General features: G+C 39.8%; 1 protein-coding gene across 1 annotated transcript in view; it reads left to right on the top strand.

Moving 5' to 3' along the window:
• glud1a (glutamate dehydrogenase 1a) overlaps nt 1-25,047 on the top strand; it is an 88,800-nt gene that overhangs the window by 9,786 nt on the left and 53,967 nt on the right. Inside the window, exons 2-3 of the mRNA XM_041176213.1 lie at nt 17,071-17,151; nt 18,721-18,776. Coding sequence (XP_041032147.1) covers nt 17,071-17,151; nt 18,721-18,776 — 137 coding nt within the window. The remainder of the gene's footprint in view (nt 1-17,070; nt 17,152-18,720; nt 18,777-25,047) is intronic.

The raw sequence follows: 25,047 nt of genomic DNA, 5'->3' as shown, positions 1-25,047 counted from the left end.
GATGGCAAGTGTGCAAATGTTCATCCTAAAATTTAAAATGAAAACTGATTACTCCCTATGACCAGGAGCATCAAATTCTTTTATAATTCTTATTGTATACAATTTCAGGTGGATAATAGTTGTGTGTACTACATGTATAACAATGCTGGATTGTCAGTAATCTGCGACTGACTGTTCCAGTTCAGTGTGCACCCACCGAATGCAGACCAAAGATTGCTGCATCCTTTCCGGTCGGTTCTGTTCTTGAAAAGTGATGACAATCTCGGAACAGTACAATCAGTTAATTTACTGATGAATAAGCAATTGGTATTACAGAGCTTGAGTATTGCTGAAAAAGGGCATTTTTGTTGAAGTATTTCACCTTGCACGCAGGACATATAGCAAGAATACAAATCCAAGGGAGATGGCAAATTTATACTGTATGAGAAGAGTGCTGATTAGTGGACTCGATGATAGAGGCATTGCATGGAAAATGCACTAGTTGACGGTGACTGACAGTTAACTGCTAAACATTATTTGAAGTTTAAACCAGGCAGCTTGACTTTGGTCAGGGCATTGCCCTAATTGTTTCAAGCTGCTACTATGCAGTAGCAATGTAAGTGGTCTTCGCCGCTAACAAGATGCTGCCATCAAGTCAAAAAGAGGTTCTGCCTATCATATAAATGAGTAATATGGTATTTGAATTTCAGTGCCAGTGTGCTGCTAGGTATGTAGACCGCATGTCCCAGAGATGTATCAAACAGCATGTCCCTTCCGCTGTTCACAACAGCAAGGTACAGATCGTACCCAACCAGCCTATGCTTGTAAAATTCACAAGTGTCCACCATTAGATGTGATTCCGTGATCGGACAACATTTGCAAATAATCCTCACTGTGCTAAGAATTACGCTGACAGCCAATAAAAGATTCAGTTGGGCTCGTAATGTGTGTACCGGAAGCTATGTATATTAATACACAAGGCTCAGTTCTTTATGCCTGTTTCAGCTAAACAAAGCAAGTGACAGCTATTTGCTGGTTCGTTCTTCTGGGCATTGCCTTGACCAATCCGAATCAAGCTGCCTGGTTTAAATGGCAAACAATGCTTGGCAGTTAACTGTCAGTCACAATCAACTGGTGCATTCTACCAATCAGAGCCCACTTGCCAACCAATCAGCACACTCTTCTCATACAGTATAAATTTGTTGCCTCCCTTGGATTTATATTTTTGCAAGATGTCCTGATGAGTGCAAGATCAACAAAAGTATTTCTTTTTCAGCAATGATTAATAAGAGATTAAGTGTGAGCTTTTTAAACAAGCTGTCTAGATGTACTGGTGTAGGTTTGTCATCAGGTAACATCGTCCAAGAAATTTGCAAGATATTGCCCCTCCTGCCTATCTGCTGGGTGGAAGGTAATGCTGGACTACTTTGTTTAGAATAAAACCACTAAAGAAGGACTTGCATTTAAACAGTGCCTTTCATGATATCAGAATGTTGCAAAGCACTTCATGGCCAATGAAGCACTTTGGGAATTGGCTTCAACAAGGGCACTAATGCTTGTTTGAAGTTCCTCCCATTGAATCTGAAGGATGCCACGAAGGCATTGCTGATGGAATTTCTCTGGTCTTGTGCGTCACTGATACACAGCTGTATCACTACACTCCTGTACTGCAGTGAGACCTGGACTGTTTATCTGCAAATGGTAATGTAGCAATGACCAAATGTTCTTCGTGATATTGGTTAAGAGTTAAATATTGTCCAGATCACTGGAGAGAGCTCCCCTACTCTTCAAAATGGTGCCATGGGACCTTTTATGTCCACTTGAGAGGTATGACGTCTTATCTGAAATTTGGCATCTCCAACAATGCAGCACTCCCTCAATACTTCAGCGAAGTTCTGCCTAGATTACGTGCTCAAGTCACATAGCTGGGAATTGAATCCATAACAGTCCAACTCCGTGTCATCACAGAGTTAAAACTGACAAAAGGATTTATCAAGTGTATTTACAAGTTAGTAACTTGCATGACAGAGAAATAGGAAAATACTATGATAAAAGCAAAATACTTCGGATGCTGGAAATCTGAAGCAAAACCAAAAATAGCTGGAAAAACTCAGCAGGTCTGACAGCATCTGCAGAGAGGAATACAGTTAACGTTTCGAGCATGAAGAGTCATACAGACTCAACTTTAACTGTATTCCTCTCCGCAGATGCTGTCAGACCTGCTGAGTTTTTCCAGCTATTTTTGGTTTTGTTTAGGAAAATACTACGTTAGTAGAGCAAGTGATTTACATATAGTCGTAAAGGGCTTAATTTATTTATCCTTTTTAAAAAGTCAGTATTTTCAGGTAAAAGTAGATGTAATTTGGCCCTGGAAATCTTTCCCTTTGTGCTAATGTAACAACCATTCATGACAAAGCTGTTGCTTCTGTTGTGCTCAGAATGAGGGGGAATCAACCAAACTGGAGGACCATTATTTCAAAGACATGTTCCCTTTTAAAGATAAAGCTGGCAGTTGTGATTGCAAGAACAATGGCACAGGTTTTCAAAATTTTAGGGATTAGTATTAGAAACAGTGCACATTGGAATACCAGTGAAAATATACAAGCACTGTCTATAGTAGGAGTAATTAAAGTAAGCAAATGGTCCAAGGCATTTCACAGCAGACTAATCAGATGAAAGATTTGACACTGAGTCAAAGGAGGAGATATTAGGAAGGGGATCTGAAAGCTTGGTCACAGAGGAAGGTTTAAAAGAGAAAGGCCTGAGAGGTATAAAGCAAAGTCCAGACACACTTGAAGTGCTGTTGTTTCAGCAACCCATGTTGTGTCACTAGTTGCTGACATCCAGGTCTCATGAATCCAGCTGGAACATAAATGCATCATTCCAGTGTTCTATTTAGTCAGTTAACAGAGAACTGCTTTTATGCTGCATGCATATATTCTATTGACTATAGCAAGGCATTGGACAAGGTGAAACATGAACTGATGAGTATATTAGAGTCCCTTGACCTTGTTGGCAAAGATCCGAGAATGTTAAATCTTTATTAGGAACAAATTGTAGCCATAAATGTTGAAAATGATCTAAGCGATTTTTGTGAAGATTAAAAGAAGGGTTAGATAGTTGTGCTTTCTCCCAGATTTATTAATTTGTGTAGTGAAAATATTTGAGATTGAAGGCCTCCCTAGATTAGTTGGAGGTTAGAACCTTAATAATATAAGTTACGCTGAAGGCACCGTTCTTAGTGCCAAGTCTGAAGAGAAACTGCAGAAGATTTTTGATGGGGTAGAGTGAATGTGAGAAGAGCCGAGTATAAATTGTAAGAAAACAAATTGTCTAGCAATGTCCAAAAAGAAAATCATAGCAAAATGTAAGATCAAAATGAAGAATGAAAAGGTCAAATGGGTAGACAAATTTTGTCAAAATGGCAAAATAGACTAAATGTTTTTCCCGCATGTTATGTTGTTCTTGTAGATAAATTTTGTTATCCATTCACAACGGATGGAAAGTGCGACCAAGAAATAATACAATGGATTGGATTGGCCAAAGATGCATTTCAAAAAATGTAAAAGATTATGATCAACTCAAAATTAGCCATGAAAACAAAGCTGAGAATCCTGGAATGTGACATCGCAATAGTTTTGACATATGAAAGGAAGTGTTGAACCATCAGTGAAGCAATGCAGAGAAGAATTGCGGCTGCAGAGTTGTTTTTTTTTAAAAGGGGGATAATGAAGATATCTTGGACAAGTCACTCTGCCAATGAAGAGGTGCCAGTAAAATTCTGAGACCAAAAAAACTCTGACCAAGATCAGGAAAAGTCAGTTGGAATTTCTGGGGATGTAGTAAATGATAATTTAGAAAATCTGCTAATTTGAAAGATCCATGGTACAAGAGTTCGAAGGAGTTAAAAGAACGTTTCAAGAACCTCGCAAAACAGATGAATATGCCGTCAGTGAAGATAAGCCATGCCTCCAGAGCATGATTAACATGGAAGTCCATGGTCACCAACACCCTCTTGGGGCATGGTACCTAGAGAGAGAGAGAGTGTGTGCTTTAGTGAAACCAGAAAGTTTACTTCATTTCAGTATGCTGCACAAGACCTGTGCATCAGGAGGCAGTACCACCAGCATTGGAATTGCTTAATGCAAGAGCAGCTACATATGGTAGCTTTGGTTTGATGTAGCTTGAGGGACTAAATGGCCTACTTCTGTGCCGATGTTCCTCTGATCTATTTACTGTATCAGAATTTTCTTACTAATTCTGATTTTGAGCATTTTCCTGATACTTCTTCCAGGATTTCATTTAAATGTCTCCTGAATACACTTAGTGAAAATTCTCCCCACTTAACAGCCAACCTTCAAAAGTTTTCTCGTATAATCTTACTTGCCAAATTAAGTATTGTGTAGTGTAGTAATTCTTACCTAATAACATTGGTTATACACAAATATCCCATGAACACCAATTTAAGTCTGTCGCTAATTCGAAAAGGTCTGAAGATCCTGCTTATATGAAATAAGTTTATATTTCTGTAGCTCTTCATTAATAGAAGGATATCACAGCACTTTGCAGGCCAGAGTGCTAATGTGGATGCCACAAAAAACACAATTTGGGAAGGTGAAGTTGTTTTGAAAAAGCAAAACTGAGGGATTCAAAGGCTGAATTCCAGATAGCAGTGTTTTTGTGGGCCCATATTTGATGAAGCAGAGGGAGTGGGATAGCAAGGAGCAAACTGGTGTCAGAGATTGCATGCATGATTTTTGGTAACCTGGCCATTACCACATTGCTGTTTGTGAGAGCTTGCTGTGTGCAAATTGGCTATTGTGTTTCCTACATTGTAACAGCAACAATGCAATACTTTAAGTAACAGACTTTGAGGTGTCTGGGGGTCGTGAACAGCCCTATAAAAATGCAAATCTTTTTTTAAACATTTTTCAATGCTGAAGTAAAGATATTACTTTGAAAAGGAGTTCAGTGAATTACTGCCGATCCAGAATGTGATGCTAAACCTCTGAGATTAAAATGCTGCTAGTGTTTTTTTTAAAATTAATATACTGGTCAATTTACTTAGGAGCTTGATCTTCACTCAAAACAGAGTTGTGATGCTACTCAATGTGTTTGGTGGTAGGAGTGCAATCTACTGGAGCCTGCTCAATTGTTGAGGAGGATTGGGTTGTGATGAAGGTGACTCCTGCTCCGAGAATATGATTGATGATCAAGCTGGAATTTTTTTCCTCATGGGAAGGAAAGATCTTGGCTTTGTGTGAGAATTTATTTACATTCTCTAGAGAGGGGTGGCCTCTGTTCAGTGGAAATTTGGGGAACAATTTCCCTGAGGGGATTGGATACCCCCAAGCTCCCCACCAAAGTGTCGAGTCGATTTTAAGATTAAGATTTCCAATTAATTTTTCATCAGCAAATCAAACTCGAGCCATGATCTCACCACCTCTGCCCAAGTTCTGTTCTAGTGCGAAGGTGATTAATGTCAGGCTGGTTCTTTGCCTGTTTATCCATGAGCATGCTAATGCAACCTAAATAGACAGAAAGAAGGATAGACTATTGGCGTTTAGGGATAAATGCTGTTTTTTAACTTGAGATATTTGCATTTTGTATGGAACATGACTTGGTTTAGAGATGCAAATTTATTATTAGAAATATTTCAATTATGTGAATGAAACAAGTAGGTCCAAAAAGACTTTCACTTCTCTATCTCATCCTTCCACTAAAGAATATGTTTTATCAGAAACACTTAATTTTTATTGACTTAAACGGGAACTTCAGTAATTGGTATTTAATGAAATAATCATGCTGTTTAGAAGTTGGAAATGACTCCAGCAAGATCAAGATTGATTTTACAAATCTGTTCAGATGGTTTATTGTGCCAGAGTACATATTGTCTATTTGCTAGACTAAGACATGCTGGTTAATGATAGAAAGTGATTTTTGAACTCTGATCAGCGATTCATGTCTCACTGCATGGTGTCACATGCCAACGTCCTTCACCTTTTGATTAGCTAAGGTTAATGATAGCCATGTGAGCTTAGAAGCTGCTTCCTTATTACAAGGTTATATTATTCTTCATAAATGGAACCTAATCTTTTTCCCTCTTCTGCTGGGGTATGGTTTCATGGTGTCCTTGAGTATATGGCCATTCTTGTACATGGCAGTAAGGATCATTGTAATTGGCTGATTTGAGCTGTCCTTGAATTAAATGAGACAGAAACTTGTATTTCAGTAGCACTTTCCATGTCTTGGGACACCCAAAAGCACTTGCAAGCAATTCCTGTTGAGGTGTAGCTGCTCTTATAGGAATGTGGCCACTAAGGGATTTTTCTTTATTGCATAATTGTAAGGGAAAACAGTAGAGTTTCAACAGAGCCTGCCAAGCCCTTTACAATTCATCCAAGCAATTGTTCACTAATATTATTTGCTCCTTTCGTGTGTGACTTATGTAAAAGTCACAGGGATATAAGCATTGTACAATAAATATTTGGGATATTTACTGTTACTTGAACTGGAACGTAGATGCACACCACAAGTACAGTATGGTAGCACGTTTACACATTTACTCGGGCCCATACAATTTCTGGGTCATGTAATAGGTCGCCTCCTTCAGTAATTCTCCACTTAAGTGTCTTAGTGATCCCACCTTTTATTTTTAATTGATGTGGTTGTCACAAGCAAAGCCAGCATTTATTGCCCGTCCTAAGTGCTGAAGGTGGTGGCAAGCTGTTTCCTTGGAACTGCTGTAGGCCATGTGGTGAATGTACTCTCTCAACACTACTGAGCAGGGATTTTCAGGATTTTGACCCAGTTACAAGGAATGGCAATAATTCACAAGTCAGAATGGTGTACGGCTTGCAGAGAAACTTGCAGACGATGGTGTCCCTAAGCACCTGCTGACCTTGTCCTTCTAGGTTGGAGTGGTTGCAGGTTTAGGAGATGCTGTCAAAGAAACCTCGGCAAGTTGCTGCATCTTGTATATAGTACATAGTGCAGACAGTGTGCCAGTCATGGAGGGCGTTAACATTTAAGATCATGGTAGTTGTCAGTCAAGAATTATCCTGGATATTGTCAAGCTTCTTGAGTGTTGTTGGAGCTGCACTCTTTCATGCCAGTGGAGAGCATTCCATCACACCCCTGTAGATTGTGGCCAGCTTTTGGGGAGTCTGGTGAGTCATTCGCCACAAAATAGTCAGCTGTTGACCTGCTCTTGTTAAGATTCTGGTCAGCGCTAACCCTGCCTCACTCACTCTCCCCCCCCCCCCCCCCCCCCCCCCCCCCCCCCACCCACCCACCCACCCACCCACCCACCCACCCACCCACCCACCAGGATGGTGATGGTGGGAGATTCAAAGATGGTGATTTCACTGAATATCAAGGGAAGATTGTTATTTTCCCTCTTGCTGAAGTTGGTCATTGCCTGAGAAGAGATCTAATGTTCCAAGAAGCCAGTGTCATTTAAAAAAAATTTTGCCATGGTTTATCACCTGTAGTTAGATGGCTGAGTTGATGAGACTACAATATTCAGTGCACTTTCTCTTGACTCATCTCCATATGGAGCAAACCTTCAATAGTCTAATTTGATCATCTAAGATGCTGTTGATTGATATCAAGTATCCAATATGCAACAACTGTAAATTCCTGATGGAAGACATCAACCTGAGACATTGACTGTTTCTCTCTCAATAACTGCTGCCTGATGTGTTAAATATTTCCAACATTTTCTGTTTTTACTTCAGATTTCCAGTAGCTGCAATATTTAGTTTTTTGCAAGCTTCCAGGCTGGCTCAGTATGGGTTGGCAGTTATGCCAGACAGCATCACTTTGCTGCATGCCTTCTATCTCGTCTTTCAACAGAGGTGGAAAAAAATCAATTTAAATTCTTTAACTAATTGGCGCTAAGTTGTTTCAATTATTTCATCCTGTTCAAGTTGCAGCAACAATCCATGTTGAGCATCAAAGAAAATCTCTCTCTTTTTACCTTGCTGCTTAGCTATCCCCATGGCCCTGTATTGGAGCCTCTGTACATCTTGGTCAGATTACAGTTGACTGGTGGCCAGCTTTTTTTCCAAGCATGATAGTTATTTATCTGGCTTCTTCCCTCTGATCATGACATGGTTGGTTCTGCCAGGTACCACTGTTATAAGTCTTTGAGTTATGGAGACTCAGGTTGCCTAACATTTCTTTTCTATTGCCTGACCAGAGAAATTTTAGTTTTGCAGAACAGGGAGAGAGCAGGAGGGGTGAGAAAGGAGAGGAAAGGGAAGGAATCATTGCTATGGATACTGGAAAGAAAAACAGCAGTACTGTTATTAATTTTATTCACTGCCAGATGTGACGATGGTGACTAATGCCAAAAGAATGTAAAAAGGAGGAATAATTGAGAATTGTTTATATGAATATTGAGTAATTGAGCAATCCAGTAAAGTTGTTTCTGGGCAAGGCGCAAGGAGACGGTGGTGACTCAAATTTGTTCACTATGAAGATACATGGTGTTTTCCCCTTGAATCATTGTTCTGGCTGTGCTTGACACTGATCAGGAATCTCCAAAGATCTGGGGACTTAAAACTTATGTTTGTTTAAAAAAAAAAGCTAACACTTTGTTCTTGGCCTTTAACCTACATAAGTTTATTTTAAATGGTGAAAATGAAAATGGTGCTCACAAGAGATGCTCTGTAGTCATTTGCTAATGGAGGTCTCTAGTTCGCAAAAATCCTACATTGTTCTCTATTGCAAACTTAAGGCCACACCTTAAGCAAAAACCTTCTGATATTACAATGGTAGTGTGAGCTTTAAAGCCTCGGCTGTTATAATGGAGTTAACAAAAGGTGCCTTTGCTTGAAGGGAGGATCAGGAAGTGCAGCTTTAAAACATCTCCCAGCTTCTGTTGCAAAATTGAATTAATTTTTGAAAATTTGCTACTCATGGGAATGCCATCTGAACCATTCTCTCCACAAAACTCAGATCTACTCTTCAATTGCCCCTTCTGATGACACTTCCCCATGCAAGCTCAGGACAGGCAACACACATCCTTTTATCTTCTCCCTCCTCTCTTTCCAAGACCCCAAACACTCCTTCCAGGTGAAATGGCAATTTACTTGTATTTTCAGTTTAGTTTACTATACAGTTTGTGCTGTTAACAATGCAGCCTCCTTTACACAGTTATGGAGGAATACAAACTCTTCTCAATCAGGACAAATGTGACAGAGACTAAACACAGATGCCATGATTACTAAACACCACAAGCGTGACTTTGAACACCTGGCCTCTTGTCAATTTAATTCTCTGCCTCTGTCCGTTACCCTCTTCTAATGAAGATCAACAGAAGCTTTAGTAATAGCACCTCATCTTTCAGTTAAGCACACTACAGTGTTCCAGACTTGATATTGATTTTGATTGTGACCACTGCTGCCACTTTTTTTGGACAGCAGCTATTGGTAACGATTCTGCTGTTGCCCTTTACACCACATGACAGTCACATTTTGTTTCTTTATTTACCCCATTACCATCCCTTTTGCCTTGCACCGTCACTCCCTTTTTATATGGGATGTGGGCATCACTGGCTAGACCAACATTTATTGCCCATCCTAACTGCCCTTGAGAACGTCATGGTGAGTCACCTTGAACTGCTGCAGTGCTCTTAGGGAGGGAGTTCCAGGATTTTGAGCCAGTGACAGTGAAGGAACAGCGATATACTTCCAAGTCAGGATGATGTGTGGCTTGGAGGGGAACCTGCTGGTGGCAGTGTTCCCATACATCTGCTGCCCTTATCCTCCTTGGTGGTAGAGGTCATGGGTTTGGAAGGTACTGTTGAAGGGGCCTTGTTGAGTTGTTCCAGTGCATCTAGTAGATGGTACACACTGACACTGTGCGTCGGTGGCGGAGGGAGTTAATGCTTAGGTGATGGATGGTGTGCCAATGAAGCTGGCTGCTTTGTCTTCTTTTTATTTGTTCACTGTGTGAATGTTGCTAGTAAGGTGAATATTGCCCATTCATAATTGCCCATGAAGATGGTGCTGAGTTGCCTCCTTGAATACAACTGAGTGGCTTGCTGGGCCTTTTAAGAGGGCAGTTAATAGCCAATGCTATAGATCTGTATTATATAATCCAGACCAGCTAAAGTGGATAGATTTTCTCTCTAAAGGACATTACTGACCTGCGTATTTTCAGCACTTTGTTATTTCAGATTTCTAGTATTTTGCTTTTAGAAATGGTTTCTGTTTTTTAATGTATGTCAACTAAATATTATATTAACCTTTCTCTATGCTGTCCCTCAAGTTCAACAAACAAACAGCTGACCTGGATCCAGGCCTCCGTCGATCAGATCTTCCAAGTCTAGAAAATCTGTTTAGCATGCAACCTTGCATGGGGTGGGGCCAAGTTTTGAGGCTTTTGACCATCAAAGCTTTGGCTGATCACACTACTTAATTGAACTCAGTATCAAACACAATTAAGGCACAAATGTGGGTTTAATTAAAATTGCGACTGTTCAAAATTATTTGAAAGATTTTATTCTAAACATTCATTTGAAACTTTGTAGATGCAGCCTTGGCTGTCTTTCTGTAAAGCAGTGAAGGGAATTGGGACACTGTCCAGGAGTTAGGGGAAGAATTAGTAAGGTCCCTGACAGATGGTTGGTGTAGGTTTTGAAGTGGGCTTCTGAAGATGTGGGACAATGTAGCGATAGCCATGAATTTAGAGTACTGGGGTGTGATGAAGGTTAAGCCAAGTGAGTGGAGGTGCTAAGATGCGCAGTAGGCCCAAATTGGGTTAGCAGATGACACTAAGGCATTGGTCTATTGAGATTCACGGTGATGTACAGCAGTTTGAACACCAAGTTCATCTTGCATTGTGGAACAGTTTTCAGTAAACCTATTTCATTTTTGTTCATGGTCAGTCATCACAAAACTTGATATCCAGGTTAGAATTGTTCCCTCAATGGCCGAAGAAGCCCAAATAAACCAATGTTCTAATTGCATCACTGGGATGTACAAACAGATTAAGAACTCTGGTCACTTAAAGCCAGAATAAAATGGTTAACTTAGCAACAAGTGGCAACATTTACCACTGGCATTGTGCCCTGAGGTGTGAACCACAAAATTGTGAAGGGCTTTGTATGTGTTTTTGTGTTGCCTTTCTTTTCTGTCACTACACATGGAATTTAAGCCATGTTGGCCCACAGAAACTGGTCCTGTTGACTGATCTGATCTTGGCCTCAAATCCACTTTCCTGCCTGCTTCGTATAATCCTCAACTTCTCTGCAGTTTAGAATTTGTCTATCTCAGCCTTGAATATATTTAATGATTCAGCCTTCACAGCTCTCTGAATTGGAGAACTCCAAAGATTCATCATCCTCTGTGAGTTGTTGTTCCTCCTCCATTTTAAATGGGCAACTGCTTATTCTGAAACTATACCCACCTTGAGGGGAAATAACCTCTCAGCATCTACTCCGTCAGGCCCCCTCAGAATCTCTTATGTTTCAATAAGATCACCTCTCGTTCTTCTAAACTCCAATGAGAGTAGGCCCAACCTGCTCAATTTTTCCCCTCTCAACTGCCTCCAATGAAAGTATGTACCTCCTTTTAAATAACAAGACCAAACCTGCATGCTAGGACACTGGGTGTAGTGTCACCAACATCCTGTATAGTTGCAGCAAGACTCCCTTATTTTTATACTCCATGCCCTTGCAATAAAAGCCAATATTTGCTTTGCCTTGCGTTCTTAATTACTCACTGTACCTGCTTACTAACTTTTTGTGCCTTGTGTGAGGACACCCAGACCCCTCTGTATCACAGAATTCTGTAGTGTCTCCATTTAAATATTCTGCTTTTCTATTTTTCCTTACCAAAGTGGATAACATCATATTTTTCCATATTATACTCCATCTCCCAAATTTTTGCCCACTCTAATAACCTACCCAAACCCCTTTGAAGACTCTTTGGCCCAGATCTTGTGGTCAGCAGCAAAGTACAGACATTCGCTGCTAACTACGTGAAGTACGACCCCAGCTTGGTCTATGCTGCAGCAGAACCTGCTCTCCCAGCTGCAGCATGGGTCCAATGGTAAAGTTAGAACAAAGGCCCAGTGATGCGGTGAATTACAGGCGAAGCTACATCCCCAGGCAATTGACACCACGAGCTGCAGACACGACCTGTGTTCATTGAGTTTTATTAAAAGATTTTAAATATTAAACAATAATGATTGCATCTGTCAAAGTTATAATAGGAAATAAATGTATGGTACATTTCAGCAAAATTAAAATGTTTCTTGACTCTTTAATTGAGAATTGAAATTTTTATTGAATGGTAATATTGTAGCTCTGTATGCGGCACCCATCCACCCCCATACCTCTCCACCCACACTCTCAGAACTTTAATGGCACAGAAGGAGGCTGTTCAGCCCATTGTGTCTGCACCAGCTCTCCAAATGAACATTATGACTTAGTGCTATTGCCCTTCCTTTTCCCTGCACATTACTTCTGTTCAAATAATCATCTAACATCCTCTTGAAGGCTCCTTAGCTCCACCGATGTCAGAAATAGCACTTGATAGAGGAGTTTTAGGGCTAAGGGCAGTGCTTAAAAAAACCCAAAAAGCTGTGTAACTTCTGGGCAATTAGCCCAAGTTCCTGAATGGCATTTTCTGGCAGAACCATTGGCATTGGCTCCTCTGAAGCCTATTCACCACAACTTCCAGATCTCAGTGTAAATGAGATCAACAGAAGTTGTAGTGCTGTTGCACCCCATAATATCGGTTAACTCCTCTGTGTTAGCCGCTATTGGGACTGCAAGAACCAGGCCTTTAAGTTCTCCATACAACTTGCGTTCCCACCTATTTTCATATTGTCAGAAAACATGGTGCAGCATGCTTGGTCCCTTCATCAAAGCCATTAATAAAGATTAGGTGGTTGAGGGTCCAGCATTGATCCCTGTGGCACTCCATTAGTTAGTTAGCTAGCCAACCTGAAAATTACCCATTTATCTCGACTCTGTTTCCTGTTGGTTAGCCAATCCTCTATCCATGCTAATATATCCAAAACACACTGGCTCTTGAGGCACCCTATTGAATACCTTTTGGAAATCCAAATATATTTGCTGATTCACATTTATCCATCATGCTCGTTACACCCTCAAAGAGTTTGAATTCTGTCCAAAGGAGCTTGAAAGAGGGACCAAACAATTAAACACAAACACAAGAATCCAGAACAAAAACAGAATTACCTGGAAAAACTCAGCAGGTCTGGCAGCATCGGCGGAGAAGAAAAGAGTTGACGTTTCGAGTCCTCTTGACCCTTCGACAGAACTTGAGTTTGAGTCCAGGAAAGAGCTGAAATATAAGCTGGTTTAAGGTGTGTGTGTGGGGGGCGGAGAGATAGAGAGACAGAGAGGTGGAGGGCACCTCTCTGTCTCTCTATCTCTCCGCCCCCCACACACACACCTTAAACCAGCTTATATTTCAGCTCTTTCCTGGACTCGAACTCAAGTTCTGTCGAAGGGTCATGAGGACTCGAAACGTCAACTCTTTTCTTCTCCGCCGATGCTGCCAGACCTGCTGAGTTTTTCCAGGTAATTCTGTTTTTGTTTTGGATTTCCAGCATCCGCAGTTTTTTTGTTTTTATCACAAGAATCCAGTGTGTTTCTGTTTAAATATGTTTGATTTGCGATATTCAAGCCCTCGAGTCTGGTCCATCATTCTTTTAGATCATGGCTGATCTGTACCTCAACTTCATCTATCTGCCTTTGCTCCATATTGCTTGACACCCTGGCTTAAAACAAAGATAGAACTATATTTCTGAGAATTAAAATTTCAGATGTGCATATTTAAATTGTCTTTGTCCCAATTGTACTTTGAAAGTATGTCTCGGCTTGTCTCATTCTAATAGAATAATCCATCTGAAACAATCAGATGCTCCTTGCAATAAACTAATATTCAGGAGTGTTGCAGTAGGTGTGACTTCTGGTATTTGATATTTGTCTTGTGGAAACAGGAAAGCTTGTCTAAGTATTATAATTGTTGTTGGAAGCTACTCACGTCTCTGGTTCCTGTTTAATTTATCTTAAGTGAAGCATGTATCCTACTCTTCCTGAAATAAATGTAGATCATATGAGAGCACGTGGTATAACCAACTAGCTAAAATTAGTGATGAGGTTGTTCTTCCCATTCTTTCAGATTGCAAGAAGTGAACTAGATACTTGTTAAGTAATGAAACACTCCAATTTACAGGAAGAATGTTTCCCAGAACGAATGATGGAAAACCCTGAACTTCAGAAAAATACAGTTTAAAAATAAATAAATAGAACTCCAAAACATTGCGTGTAGGTGGTCTTATTTCTATTACAACATTGCTTCCAAGGCTATTTTTGAAAATAATACTTATAGCATTATAGGAAACAAGTGCTGTGTTGATATACTCTTTTACCATGGTGTCATTGGTCAACTCTTAGCTGTGATCATTCAGAATAACTTGAAGGGGGTAATTTTAATTTTAAAGGACTGGTGACTAATGCAGCCCTCCCCATGGCTCTCCACATTTGGAAATGTCTCTTTGCCAGATCACCTTTAACTTAAGTCAGTACCATACTCCAGCAAAGTAAAATGCGCTTGCAGTATAAGGGCTGACTTCATTTGAAAACAGCAACTTTAGAATTAGCACATGAGCATGCCTGATGGATTGGTATGTTGCAGGTTTGGCTGATGGGCAGTGTTACTTTTGTTGCTAATTTTGTCTATTCAGATGTAGAATTTCATTTTGATTTGTTTTTGTCTGAAGGAATATTTGCTGAAATGTTGCAATCTCTGAACCTTTAGACTCTGTATTGAATGCTAATAAACCTATTGGTGCATAATTCAGAGTTTGTATATAGTGTTTATATTGTATATGTTCAACCTAATATTCCCATTTTAAGCATTGTGCATACTCCAAGCAAAACAAGCCCTAAGACACTGCTGTGCTGTAAAATATCGGTGGTGTTTCTGAGGTGATCTGCTTGGGGCGTTGTGGAATGCAATTGCTTATTGTTCCTTCGTCTTGTCTGTTGCTTTGCACAGTTACTGCAACCAATGTGGAATATCAATATAGCTCATAACTGTGCTCCAAGCAGGTTTCAGACAATGTAACTTTGTAAAATGTCTATAAATTTAATGAGGATCATCATGGTAAGCTTAAACAATTTTAAGGTTCAGTGAGAACCAGGCCAAATACAATAAGTTGAGAAAGGAAATAAAGAAATAAGACTGGCAGAGAATTTGAGAATAAAATGGCAGTTAACATAACTGAGAAACTAAAAATGTTGTAAATAAGTAAGGTAAGGAATAGTTAGAGGTGTGATAGGGTCTGTTGGGGATAAGCAGACTGGCATATGCTTAAGAGGTACAGAGGAAAGCTTGAATACTTGAGTACCTTGTATCATTGGCTACTAAGGAAGAGAATGTTGACAAAATATCCATAGAAACAGTTATAATTAGAGAAAATGAATGGAATGAAAATTGAGGCTGAATGTGCTTGGAGTGGATAAGTTGGCTTACCTAGATGGCTTGCATCCCAAGTTGGGAAGGGAAGTTGGGAGTGGAAACAGTGGAAGGGCTTTCCATAATTGTCCAATCTTTCCTAGATAATTGGAGAATGGCAAATGTGCCACCCTCTATTGATCTAAGGACAGTCCTAGTAACTACAGGCTGGTCAGTTTAATGTCAGTGGGCGGGTAAGGTTTTAGAAACAGTAATCAGGGAAGCGGATCAACAGGTACTTGGGGAATCAACAAGGTGTTTAAATTGCATAAGGAGAGCCAGCATGGATTTACAAAAGGCGTGTTTACAAGGGTGTGCTTGACTATTCTCATTGAATTTTTTGAAGTAACAGAGAGATTGATGAAGGGAATGCAATGGATGTTGTCTATGTGTATTTTAAGAAAGCATTTGTCAAAGTGCCACCGAAAAAGCTGGTTAACAAAATTTGAGGTTTGTGGGAATGGAATGGTCAGTGTCAGCTTGGATAAAAAAAATTGGCTTCAAGGCAGAACATAGTGAGTCACAAATTGTTTTTCAGACTGGAGGATAGTTGACGTTGATGTTCTCAGAGTCATTGCTGGGACCACTGCCTTTTATGATGTTAGACAATTGACTTGGAGATTGGAATATGGAGTAAAATTTCAAAATTTGCCAATGGTCCCAAACTTAGAGATATGGCAGTCTGAGAGGATGATAGCAATCAGCTGCAACAGGGCGCAGGCTGGCAGGATGAGCCGACCAGTGGTAGATGGAATTTAATACAGGGAAGTGAGAGATGATGCATTTTGGTAGAAGAGATAGGCACTGCACTTTAAGAAGGATGTGAAGGCATTGGAGAGTGTAGAAAAGTTTCATGAGGATGATTCCAGGAATGAGGAGCATCATTAAAACAACAGAGGTTAATGAGAAATAATAGCTGGAAATGAAATTAGTCAGGTGTTGTTCACAAATTGAATACATTTTTTTTTCCCCTACTAAATCCTTGAAGACTCTCACTCGTTGATGTACCCCATGTCTCAGCGGCCTTTCCCCTCAAAGGCAATTATAACATCTTGCTGTTCTGACTACAGAGGCAATCATAAGTCTCTAACATTGACTTGAGTCATTGAAAATTGGGAATGAGAGGACTTGATTTCTTGAGTTTAGCAGCATTAAGAACCATGTTTATTTTTTCTGTTGTTCACCTGGCCTGGGACTACGCTAGCTTGTTTTATGCAGCCATTACCTATTTTTCTAGGAGTGGAAGAGAATTTGAGGAGTTCTGTAATTGAGGTTTTAAAATGTTTTGTTCGCTAATTAACCATTTCATCCCAAATGTTGAGAATTGTTCAATGTTTCATTCTTCCCCACAGAGGGAGGTTGGTGGAAATTAAGAAAAGTTAGAAAGTAAAACTATTTCAGATAATTGGTTGCTTTAATAACAGGTAATTAAGAAAGTTCTCTCAAACAACTTTAAATACTCCTAAAGATGACCTCTGACCAGCTTTTCAAAAGTTTGTCTGTACATAATTATTGGTGTTTTTCAGTTTCCTTTGTGCTTTTATGATCATACTCTGGTGACTGGAGTTTCTGTGCCTAATTACAGGGATCCGTTACAGCATGGATGTTTGTGTAGATGAAGTGAAAGCCCTGGCCTCTCTGATGACTTATAAATGTGCAGTGGTTGGTAAGTACTGAGATCAGCTTACTGATTCTGTTTTGCAGCTTCTATGTTGAACAGTTCCATCTGTATCCAGAAGAATCTCAAAATCTTTACAGTGCAGAAGGAGGCCATTCAGCCTATCTTGTCTGCATCTGCTCTCCAAATAAGCAATTCACTTAATGCCATTCTCTTGCCGCCTTCCTGTAACCTTGCAAATTGTTACTTTTCAAATAACAACCTAATTCCCTTTTGAAATGCCTTGATTGAATCTGCCACCACCACACACTCGGGCAGCGCAATCCAAACCTTAACCACTTGCTGCGTGGAAAATTTTTTTGCTCATTGCTTTTGCTTCTTTTGGCAATTACTTTAAATCTGTGCCCCCTCCTTCTCAATCACTTCGAATGGGAACAGTTTTTCCCTTTTATACTTTGTCCAGACCCCTCATGATTTTCAATACCTCTATCAAATTTCCTCTGGCCTACTATTTTTTCCCAAGGAAAACAGTCCTAATTGCTCCATCATACACACATCCAGGTCCACCTGCTCTTGTGCCCCCTTTAGAGTTGTACCCTTTATTTGATATTGTCTCTCCATTTCTTCCTACCAAAATTAATTACTTAACATTTCTTCACATTGAACTTGATCTGCCACCTGTTTGCCCATTCCGCCAACTTATCTGTGTCCTTTTAAAGTTCTGTGCTATCCTTCTCAGTTCACAATGCTTCCAATTTTCGTGTCGTCTGCAAATTTTGAAATTGTGCCCTGTGCTCAAAGGTCTAGGCCGTTAATATATAGCAGGAGGAATTCAGTCCTAGTACTATCTCTAAACTTACATTCTGGGAAAGGTGTGATGCAAAAACGTGAAATTTATGCAGAAACTTGAAATTATGTTCCCAATTAATTTGGAAAATGCAGATTAAAACAGCTAAAGTGTGAGCTTTTTACCTACCCAACCCAACTAACCATACGATGCATTTTACCCATACCCTGATTCCCAAGATTCTTCCCTATGTAATATATCAAATTATCCTTTTTCTCCTTTTGCCTTTGTTCCATTGGAAGCATTTATGGATAGATTGTACAAGGAAGCCTTGCCGTGGGATTAAAAACATAAAAGAATCTGAATAGACCGTTTGGCCCCTTGAGCCTACGCTGCCATTCAAGTTCATGGCTATCTCAACTCCACCTTCCCGCATGATCCGCATGATCCCCATATCCCTTAATTCTTAGCAAATCTTTTGTAGTACTCTATTTTTGTGTCTCAATGGCAAGTAGGAATTGGTTTAATGACTTGCAATTGGGTTTCCCTAGTTTTGTATAGGTACAACTTTGTTTGGTCATCAAATGACATTGCCCACATTATGAACAGAATGCAGGCTCCAAAAGCAGTCTTTCAGAAGGTAGCCTGAAGCTGGGCTGTAGGAGTGGATTAGGAATGGGGGTTGGGTGCAAGAGACAAAGGAGGAGATAAAAGGACTAGAAAAATGCATTTATTTGTCCCTGCAGCAATGTGTTTAAGCCTGAAACTTTCATCATCTCACTAAAGATGAGCTGATTTCTCCATTTTCTCCTTTTTTGTCCGTGTCGTAGATGTGCCATTTGGAGGTGCTAAAGCTGGAGTGAAGATTAACCCAAAGACGTACTCAGTAAGTATTAGCCTGCAAGCCTCTTTCTTTTACTTCTGACTTGTTCCTTGCTATGCAACAAAATGCAGCTCATGTTGAGAGAGCAGGTAATTCATTTTCAAACTTTTCTGTACCGAGTATTTGCAAACAGTCTAAAACTGAGGATTGCCCTTCTATCTGTGTCTGCTATATTCTGCTTGTCCCATGATTGGTCCCTTAAGTGTTAATTAATTGAGATTGATAGCAACAAAGCAGTTGACATTTTTTGTCCTGCACTGCTATGTGGAGAAGTGATTTTAACTTAAATCCTGTTTGTGGTCGCTCCTGCTTGGGAAGAAATGTATCTAATGTGCAATTTTCCACTACTGATAACTTGTGTTATTTGAGTAGGCTCGACTTCCAACCAAGGCTAAATGGAAAAAGATTGCTTAAGTGCCCTGTTGACATGATGCCTCCTTCATAACATGCTGGCGATATTAAGAGAAACTGATCAATAATTCTTGCAAATTTCAATTCAGGGCTTGGAGGAATGTTAATTTGTGAGGGAAATAGCTATCTCAGTTTAATATTTTCTTTGCGTTTTAACCTTGGTCATATAACAGTAAGCAGAAAATCCAAATAAGTGAAAATACTGGCTACATAGATAATGGGATTAATGAGAAAACAGAACAGCCCCAAAACTGTAACCACATATCCCCTAAGTCAAATAAAGGGCCAGAAAATCACCTGAAAATAAGGCTGTTGGAGCTTGCCAGCATTCCTCAATGCTCATGAATGATCACATTTTTTATGCATGATGCATTGCATGATGGACCCTTGGATTATCAATTTGAAGAGATCACCAATTCCCTGCCCTCCCACATCAGGCATAAGTGCTACTTTACCAAGTCAGTGGTCATTAACATCTTATGATAAGTTATAGTCAGAGAATTGCTCAAATTGTTACTTGGATAAAGGCTTCTTGCAAATTCTCCATCTTTTTAAGAAACAAAATCTAAATTCAGGCTCATGATGGAATCAAGCTTCTCTCACTTAAATTAGAGGGATTATATGGTCCTTGCTGACTGCTGTTTTACCACAACATCTAAAAGATTTTGACTTCCTGATGACTTTCTCCTTTCTCTCTTGTCCACCCCTCCACTCACCATGGTATGCAGCTGGAATACTAGATTGTGTTGTCATCAGTCCATAAGAGCCTCCAGAGGGTGTCTTAAAAGGGAATATTTGATCCTGATTGACATTCCAAAGATACTAACTCTTAACTGAAACTAAATATCTAGTGATCTAGGGGGTCACAGTTCCTCATAATTATTTCAGCATGTATTAGGGACAACAGGGTTCCAGTATTGGAGGCACACTATGGTGTGGGGATCTGATATCCACTTATGGCCTGAATTCTATTGGGGACCTAGTATAGTGAATGGAGCTGATAAATGCATCACTTCAATGTAATGCCCCTATGAAGATAATGGGACCCCTTAACAAAGATTTAGCCCTTTCTGAACTTAGCTGGAGCTCAGCATGAAGCCAGATATAAAAGCAAGGAAGTTCTCCATCACCAGTGTTTACAACATTAGACTGAAAACGATGCACCTTGAGATAGGGACAAACACGTCCACATTAGATTATGCAGCTTAACTACAGCCTTTCAAAAGTTGTTAGTACCCTTGTATAATATCAGAATATGTTTAACCCTTGTATAATATCAATATGTTTAGGCTAGCTAAAAGTAGTGCTCTACACTCTAGAATAGGAGCTTATCGAGGTTGGAGCACAAAGACTAGAAAAATGTAAGAGAAATGCCTCTGTTCGAGGATTGCTGAAAATATTTGATCAAGAGGCGACTTACTTTTTAGAGAAGAACAATGGGGAATTAGTTCAATTCCTTGAATGTGGAACTGTACTGTCTATGTATGTACTTAAAGTAAATAAATAATGTCCTGTAATAATTGATATACATAGCCATTTTCTTAAGCATACACAGAGGTGAAAATTGGGTTATTTTGTAGATTCAGGCTACACTGCATTCAGATACTTGAAGCTGGTGCTGTCAAAAGAGAAGTGTTTTTAAAAGTGGTAGAAAGTTTAAAGTCTAAGACCCAGACTGCTGAGTACAATACCCTTCTGCTATGCTGTAGTACTCATTAAGACTTCAATATAAAAAATGTTCCTACAGCAATATCTCATTCCACACCTGCAAAACACTTCTCCATTTCCCTTTCTGTGTTTTCCCTCTCTCTACCCAGTCACCCCTCCAAAAAGAGAGAAACACATTTTAAATATACATGTGTAGCAAAAATTCAATGAGGTAAATGAACAAGTATATAAGAATAGCATTCATATTGCACTTCATAGTAGGTTGACATTGACATGGATCCAGCTCACTTCAATTAGAAATAATGTGATGTAATGTTAGAATAGTCAATCAGACATGCACACAGCCACTGGCTGCTTTCTGACTGGAACCTGATCGTAGGCCACATCTGCTTGGCTGATTTGATTGGAACAATCATGGGTATCCTTATACTTAATTGGAGGTTTTCCCTTCTTTGTATCCCAAAAAAGGGAAGTCGTCATTTTGAAACTCAGTTCAAAACTGTGGAGTCAGTCGCCTGAAGAAATGAGAGATTTTCTGTTTGATATCTGATCCCTTCCACATCGCGTGCACGCGCACCCCCCCCCCCCCCAGTTCATAAGTGCAATAATCCCTTCATCCTTTTCTGGAATTAAAAAGTGTTATACAAGTAAGCCAGCAGCAACTCCCATTTGTGCAACTGTGCTTCTTGCATTTTGCTGTGGCCTGTCAAGCTTGACTCCAACCAAGTTATAGTGCTTTATGTTTATTCTGAAAGTATAAGGATTGAGCATGCTAGAACAAGCTGTAGGATATGGCAGCATCGGTGGAGAAGAAAAGAGTTGACGTTTCGAGTCCTCATGACCCTTCGACAGAACTAAGAAATAGGAAAGGGGTGAAATATAAGCTGGTTTAAGGTGTGTGTGGGTGTGTGGGTTGGGTGGAGAAAAGTGGAGGGGGGGGGTGTGGTTGTAGGGACAAGCAAGCAGTGATAGAAGCAGATCATCAAAAGATGTCACATACAAAAGAACAAAAGAACACATAGGTGTCGAAGTTGGTGATATATATCTAAACGAATGTGCTAATTAAGAATGGATGGTAGGGCACTCAAGGTATAGCTCCAGTGGGGGTGGGGGGAGCGTAAAAGATTTAAAAATATTTAAAAATAATGGAAATAGGTGGGAAAAAGAAAAATCTATATAATTTATTGGAAAAAAAAAAGGAAAGTGGAAGAAACAGAAAGGGGGTGGGGATGGAGGAGGGAGTTCAGGACCTAAAGTTGTTGAATTCAATATTCAGTCTGGAAGGCTGTAAAGTGCCTAGTCGGAAGATGAGGTGTTGTTCCTCCAGTTTGCATTGGGCTTCACTGGAACCCCCCACCCCCACTGGAGCTATACCTTGAGTGCCCTACCATTCATTCTTAATTAGCACATTCGTTTAGATATATATCATCAACTTTGACACCTATGTGTTCTTTTGTTCTGTTGTCTGTGACATCTTTTGATGATCTGCTTCTATCACTGCTTGCTTGTCCCTACAACCACACCCCCCCTCCACTTCTCTCCCACCACCCAACCCACACACACACACACCTCCCCCCCGCCCCACCATACACACACACACACACCTTAAACCAGCTTATATTTCACCCCTTTCCTATTTCTACTTAGTTTTGCCGAAGGGTCATGAGGACTCGAAACGTCAACTCTTCTTCTCCGCCGATGCTGCCAAACCTGCTGAGTTTTTCCAGCTAATTCTGTTTTTGTTTTGGATTTCCAGCATCCGCAGTTTTTTGTTTTTATAAGCTGTAGGATATGGTGTGTCTAAGAAAAAGATACCAGTTGAAGGAAAGATTCCTCACCTTTTTTAGTTCTTCTGGCTTCTTAAGATGAGATTCTTTTTTTATGGAAAAGAAAGTGTTTATTGACAGCAAACCTTAAATTGGACTTCACGACATTCTACAGAATTATAAAATAACAAATACTTTCTTTTCACCTGCCCTAAGATCCACATGCTAATTATCCATAATTATTGGACTCTGCCATTCTCTGATTGGATAAGCAGGAAGTCGAGCTGCTTACTCTGGCCATTGCTAATGGAATTTCACAGTGCTTTTTAATTAGTGCAGGTTTTGAAATGTACTCTTCCATAGCTGGCAGATATTTTCCATTCAGTTTGGAAGCATTGCAGCAGGAATAAGTCATCCTGCATGAAAATTGGATTAAATGAAAGCATCTATCCCTCCCATGACAAGTCTAAATACTGGTAATATATACTGCTGACTAATATAAAATTTGTTATCTAACATTCTACTAACTGGTAGAGCATAGTAACCAGAATTCTGGTGTCAGGTCTGCCGGGTCTGCTTTTTGTCTGGAGATGTCTCACCCTCGGAAATTGACAACAGCACTTGTTTCCCATTAGTCCCACCCTCTCTCAACCACGGATAGATGTCAAACTCACTGGTAGCTATCAGCAGCCTGCCCTCACCCTGGCTTCAGCCTCCCACTTTTCTGCATTACCGTGTTCCCTCTCACTAGATTCACAAGCTCTTGCACCTCGTGAGACCTGAACACCTGCATCACCACAGGATCACCCAGGAGCTTTCTGATTGGATGCAAATGCGGAACTCACCTTGCATCTTGGTTAACCGGCATATGTGTATACCTATTCTGCCTCTTTCATCTCTGAGTACCTTTTATGTTCGGGATTTTTCACCATTTTCCACAGAAAGAGGGTATTGAAAAGTTGCATTTAAATGTCCAATTTTTAATTTGGTATTTTTTTAAATTAAAAATCACTAAAATGCTAATGAACTAAGCATTAAAGTCATTTCTCTCATTAAGTGTCCATTCTGTTGGGAAGTCACTGGCCATAGGTACTTGGCAGAGTTGGTGGCACATTAGCCTTCCTCACTGTGAACCTGGAGGTAAAATGGGGACAGAAATACACACACTGCCAGTCAGGCTTTAAACAAATGTGTTAGCGTAAGCATTTGCAGAAATTGTAAAGTACCCCAAAATCATTTCATGCAAGTTGAACAAAATGACCCATTGCTGTGGAGAAGTGTAATGCATTGATTATTTGTATTAAGTGAAGATAAGTTGAACTTGCTTTGAATATACTGTGAAATAAAACATTAATCTCTGGCCTCCATGCAGACACTTGTGAAAGACACAACATCCAGTTCGGATCACAGCATGGCCCTACTGTTACACTCCTGGGTTACAGTATCAGATGCTTAGATGCTGGATGGTGTAAACATGACCCTAAACACAAGATGTTGAAATAGTTTATTGAAGTGGCCAGCCAAACTTCAATGAATACCTACAGCAAGATTTTAATTTGAAACACAGCCTTGCTCTGACATTGGCTAGGTGTTAAGTTGTGGCTCAAGGTTACACTCTTGCCTCTGAGTGAGAAGGTTGTGGATTCAAAGATCACAAAATCTAGTCTGACACTTCAGTGCAGCAATGAGGTGGTGTTGTCTTTCAGATGAGACATTAACTCAAAGCCTGAAGTGAATGTAAAAGATTCTGTGGCACTATTTTAACATAGAGTTCCCCCTGATGTCCTGGCCAAGATTTATCTTCCGATCAGCATCACTAGAATAGATTATTAGTCATTATCTCATCGCTTCTTGTGGGAGGGGACTGCGTAAATTGGCTACCACATTTCCTTTATCACAAAAATGACTGCATTTCAAAAAGTACTTTATTGGCTATAAATCACTCTGTTATGATGCCCCAGGGTACCCCAATCTAGGTTTCTTTCCTTTAAAACTATTCTATCTCTAGAAACCATTTTTCTATTGCCCTTTTTTGACTAATTTCCTGAGTCTTTTAATACATTCCTATATATTCTTTCTATATTTCCCTGACATTTAATTATATTTTCTTTTAAACAATAAATGGTTTTTAGCACAACACACTACATTATCAGAGCATGTTGATAAATTTCTAAGTTTTGGTTTGCGGTCTGATTTGATTACTTTGAAGTAATGTATGTAAACAATGGAACATTTTTGGTTGCTTGTATCATGTTTGCAATCATTTGCCTATTTGGCACGCTTTCAGTTGAATTAAGTTTTGAGTCTGTTAATTAAGTGAATGGAAATGTCCTTGTCCGACATTATTTTAAGAACTGGGTTTTGCTGGTTTATGCCTGAACTCTAGGAAAGATCCTACTTCTAAACAAAATTGAGTCACATTTCAGTCT

The sequence above is a fragment of the Carcharodon carcharias genome, chromosome 28, assembly GCF_017639515.1.
Source record: "Carcharodon carcharias isolate sCarCar2 chromosome 28, sCarCar2.pri, whole genome shotgun sequence".
Lineage (NCBI taxonomy): Eukaryota > Metazoa > Chordata > Chondrichthyes > Lamniformes > Lamnidae > Carcharodon > Carcharodon carcharias.
The sequence above is the reverse complement of the archived record's forward strand: the minus strand, read 5'-3'. Positions and strand labels throughout refer to the sequence as shown.